At 55.2% G+C, this 4,174-nt stretch overlaps 1 protein-coding gene across 1 annotated transcript; it reads left to right on the top strand.

Annotated features, from left to right (window-relative positions):
* Positions 1–1,533: 1,533 nt before the first annotated feature.
* LOC104628648 (nuclear receptor corepressor 2-like) lies at positions 1,534–4,080 on the top strand (the record flags this gene model as incomplete). Its single annotated transcript, XM_010297304.1, has 4 exons — positions 1,534–1,686; positions 2,071–2,157; positions 2,629–2,906; positions 3,717–4,080. Coding segments are annotated over 4 exons (882 nt in total), but the record flags the coding sequence as incomplete, so codon positions are not given.
* Between the last annotated feature and the right edge of the window lie 94 nt (positions 4,081–4,174).

The following is a 4,174-nucleotide window of genomic DNA, read 5'->3' on the forward strand; positions in this document are numbered from 1 at the left end:
CTGAAATTGTTGGTGATCATGAATTTTGGCAAGCAGAAAAAAAATTGCAAATTCTTCAGTGTCATGAGGGTGCTTAAAATAAAAGGGCTGTAATGAGACGAGATCCTGTAGCATGTGCGAGCTGAATTGGGCTAGATTGGTTATTCTCATTCCGCATATGATTGCTGATGGCTTCTGCAAGGCACGGGACGTGGGTTTGGAGTGCTTTTCTTTCTGTTTAGTCTCTCTTCTCCCTCGTGCCCTCCCCTTGCTTCCCAGCGGCACAAAGGGGGCCTGGGACTGCGTCCCCTTCTGCAGGAGGGCTGCTGGCAACAGATGTGCCTCGATGACAGGGTGCAGGCACGTCGCCCTGCGTCTGCCGCAAGGTGCTTGGCTGGTTCTGAACATCACCCCCAGATTTCTCCCGTCAAACGAATCTGAAGTGAAGGCTCGGGGACAGTTCCCCCTCTTGTTTCCCCGCACACATCCCCAAACCCGTTCTGCGTTGAGTGGGTGCTGACTGCAGAAACCGATAGCGCGTGTGAAGTTGTAATGATCCCGTTTTATTAATTGCTAGTTTTGCCAAGGAGGACTTTTGTTCCCAGTTGTTCGCGACGGAAAGGATGTTTTTAACTTCTCCTCCGTTTTCTCTAATTGTATAACCACCTTCTCTGCCCAGAAAGAGGAGGATCAGGGCACCGGCGATCCTTGGCAGGGGCAGCCAGGCCAGGGACGACGGGCAGAGGCGGTTATCTCTCCAAGCCAACGCTCTCCAAGCCAACGTCCCCGTTTGGAGCTCGTTACATAAGCACGAGACGTTCAGCTGGATCAGAAGCTGCTGCTGAACGCACAGCTCGCCGCACATGATGGATGCCCGTCGCCCGGGGCAGGCGTGATGCTGCCTGGCATCTGCTCCACCTTTGGACAGAGAGGTGGTCGGTGGCCTCCCGTCACGCGGGCGCTTGCCCCGGCAGTCCTGCGTGGGACTTTTCGCCGACCGTCCCAATTCTTGTGCAGGCTCACCGCCGTTTCAAAGGGATCATTCTCAGCTTTGCCTCTTCCCCCTTTCTCCTGATTTTCTCACCCGGGGAGTGTCTCGGGAAATGTTAAGGCTGGCCATGATCCCATACAGTAGGTGTCTAGCAAAAAAGAAAACAAACAGGGAAAAATAAAATAAAAATCCCCAGACCCACAGGGCCAAGTTCCGTGGAACCGCAGCTGCTCACACCAGTGCCGCGCGGGCTCCGGGCTGTCCCGCTGCCTACGTCTGGCCCCCACCGGGGACGGAGGGCGCGGGACACGACAGGGCGGATGCTCCTGCCCGCGCGGGAGGCACAGATCTGGAGTCTGAGGCAGGCAGGGAGGGGAGAAAACACCAGCTGGATTTCTTGGAAGCCAACCTGGTGCGACGCTTCTGGCGTTGCCAGGCGGTGGCTGATGCCGGGATGGGATCCGACCTTTCAGCGACGCAGGCAGACAGCAGTAAACACCCTCCCTTGGCCGGTGCTGACTTTCCGTGCTCCTGATGGTGCTTCTCGGTGTTCCGTTCCCCAGGTGGAGTTGCTGCTTCTCAGTGTCCCAAAGAAGACAGCAGGAGCTCGGGAGCTTCGCATGAGACCACAGGAACCAAGCGAACCTACGATATGATGGAGGGGAGGATCAGCCGGGGCTTATCAGCCCGTGAGACCTTATCTGCCAGCATTGAAGGTGGGTCTGGGTGAAACCTTTCACCCACGTGTTAGTAGTCACCTGCAGAGACCCATCTTGTCTCTTGTCTACATGATGCACCTTCCCGTGCCTGTGTTTTGGCTGTGGTTAGCTGGTACCCTGCAGCACATCCCAACAGGACAGCGTCTGACCAGCATGGGAAAAAAGGGACCCAGACTGGCCCATTTGCCTTTGGTTTCTGTCCTGGTAGACCAGTTTCAGGACTACAAAAGAAGGAAGCATGTGTTAAAAAAAAAGAGAAATCAAGTAATTTAGAAATTGTTGATGTTTTCCCTTGTTGTTCCAGGAGTCCCTGGTAACACTGTTATTGTGTATTAATTGTAAATGAACTCCTGTGTCACAACACAACTTTCCCCCTTCTAGGTCTCATGGGTCGAGCGATCCCTCCAGACCGACACAGCCCCCATAACCTAAAGGAGCAGCATCACATGCGGGGCTCAATTACACAAGGTAAAACCTGCAAGCAGAGGATGGCCACGGCCAGAGGTAACGTGGGGGAGTATCTTTGTTGTCAGGCTAGTTGCTCTTGTTGTCAGGCTAGGGCAGGAGGAAACAAGGGTGGACGCGTCAAGGTCCAGCTGCAGATCTCTGCAGCCTCAGCTTTGTGCTCAGAGAGACTTTTCAGTCTTGCTCAGCTTCTACCAACCTAAGCTCTCGCCAAAGTCGGGGTGAAATTCTCCATGACTCACATGAAGGCAGGTTGAAACTAGTGCAGAATGGGTCCAGAAAGTGGTGGTAGCTGTGAGGTGACCCAGCTGCATTAGTGATACAGCTGCTCTGTGTGCTCAGTTGTGTACCAGTCCCTGAGTTACATGCACTACCTAGAGACCCCCTTGAACTGAGCATCCACGTGGGGACTGGGAGTCCGGTGTCTGGCTGGGGAATCACCCTCTGCATCCATCGTCTGCTTGGGGGTTGCAGGAATACCTCGGTCCTACGTGGAGGCCCATGAGGACTACCTCAGAAGAGAAGCCAAACAGCTCAAGAGGGAAAACACTCCCCCGAGGGACTTATCTGATGCCTACAAGGTCAGGTCTCATGAAGGCCTTACTCCTCTGAAAATGAAACCAGCCCATGAAGGCCTGGTGGCCACGGTGAAAGAAGCGGGAAGATCAATCCATGAGATTCCCCGAGAGGAGCTGAGGCGAACGCCAGACATCTCTCTGGCGAGACCTCTGAAGGAAGGCTCCATCACGCAGGTGAGTATTGGGTGAACAGCAGACGAGATCGGTCCTACTCAGGCTGCTGTCCTTGCCCAGACCCTGGGGACCATTCCCAGGGTAAAAGGAGAGCAGAGAGGGCTTCGGGATGCAAACACATCGCTGGTGACAATTGAGGCTTTGCTTGGATACAGGTTGCCCTTCCCCATCCTTTGATCTTTAACGGTCCCTTCCAACCCAAACCATTCTATGATCCTTCCCAGTGGATAAATACAAAACCCAGGGAAGGGAGCTGAGCACCCCGGCACGTTAAGAAAGCGGTGCTCCATCCACATGCGTACACGGAAGGGGACGCGTTTGGCTCTTGTTCAAGGCCAGAGTCAATTCGGTGCCCTGGGCAGTTGTGACTCTGGGTGCACACAATCTTGGTCTCCTCCCTTTATGGGCAAGTGTCAACCCAGCAAGGCCAGCAGTTCGGATGAAACGTGGCAGGCTGTCTCCTGTTGGGCTCCAAATATTTGGAGGGTTCCCATGGCACCTCATAGTCCTACCTCATTTCACAGTGTGTGTAGGAGAGAGGCGTGATGGGCACAGCCAGCCTTCGGCAGTGACTCACCATCATCTTGTTGAAGCACAACAAGACATGCAAGATGGGCGCTCCACCCTGCCCTGCGCCGTGCGGAGCTATTATCTCTGCCTTGCCGATGGCTGTTGCCGTTTGACCAAGTAAACCGGTGTACTGACCCACTGAACGAGGAAACACGAGTCCCATTGAAACCGGTGGGATGCGGTCACTGCATCCCCTTCTGCCCTACGCCTTTTGACGTCCCATCTGCCTTCTGTCCTCAGGGTACCCCACTGAAGTATGACAGCGGCTCTTCCTCCTCGAGTACCAAAAAGCACGATGTGCGGTCCATCATCGGCAGTCCCGGCAGGACTTTTCACTCTGTGCACTCACTGGATGTCATCCAAGACCCGAGGAACCTGGAAAGAGCTTATGAAGAGAGCCTGAAAAACAGGCCAAGCCCAGTGACAAACTCGGGTGGCTCCATCGCCAGAGGGGCTCCTGTGATTGTACCGGAGCCGGGCAAGCCCCACCAAAGTGCCCTCGCCTACGAGGACCACCAGGCAGGGCACAGCACAGCGTTTGGCAGCCACTTGCACAGAGGGTCTCCGGTCTCCACGCGGGAGACCACGCCGCGGCAGCACGAAGGTACTGGGCAAACCTTTTATTTGACGCTAAGATTTCTAGCAAGCCGGGCGGGTGAGGTGCGCGGGAGGTGGCTGCTGACCCCACCTGCCCGAGC

The sequence above is a fragment of the Phaethon lepturus genome, unplaced genomic scaffold (genome assembly GCF_000687285.1).
Source record: "Phaethon lepturus isolate BGI_N335 unplaced genomic scaffold, ASM68728v1 scaffold38020, whole genome shotgun sequence".
Taxonomy (NCBI): Eukaryota; Metazoa; Chordata; class Aves; order Phaethontiformes; family Phaethontidae; genus Phaethon; species Phaethon lepturus.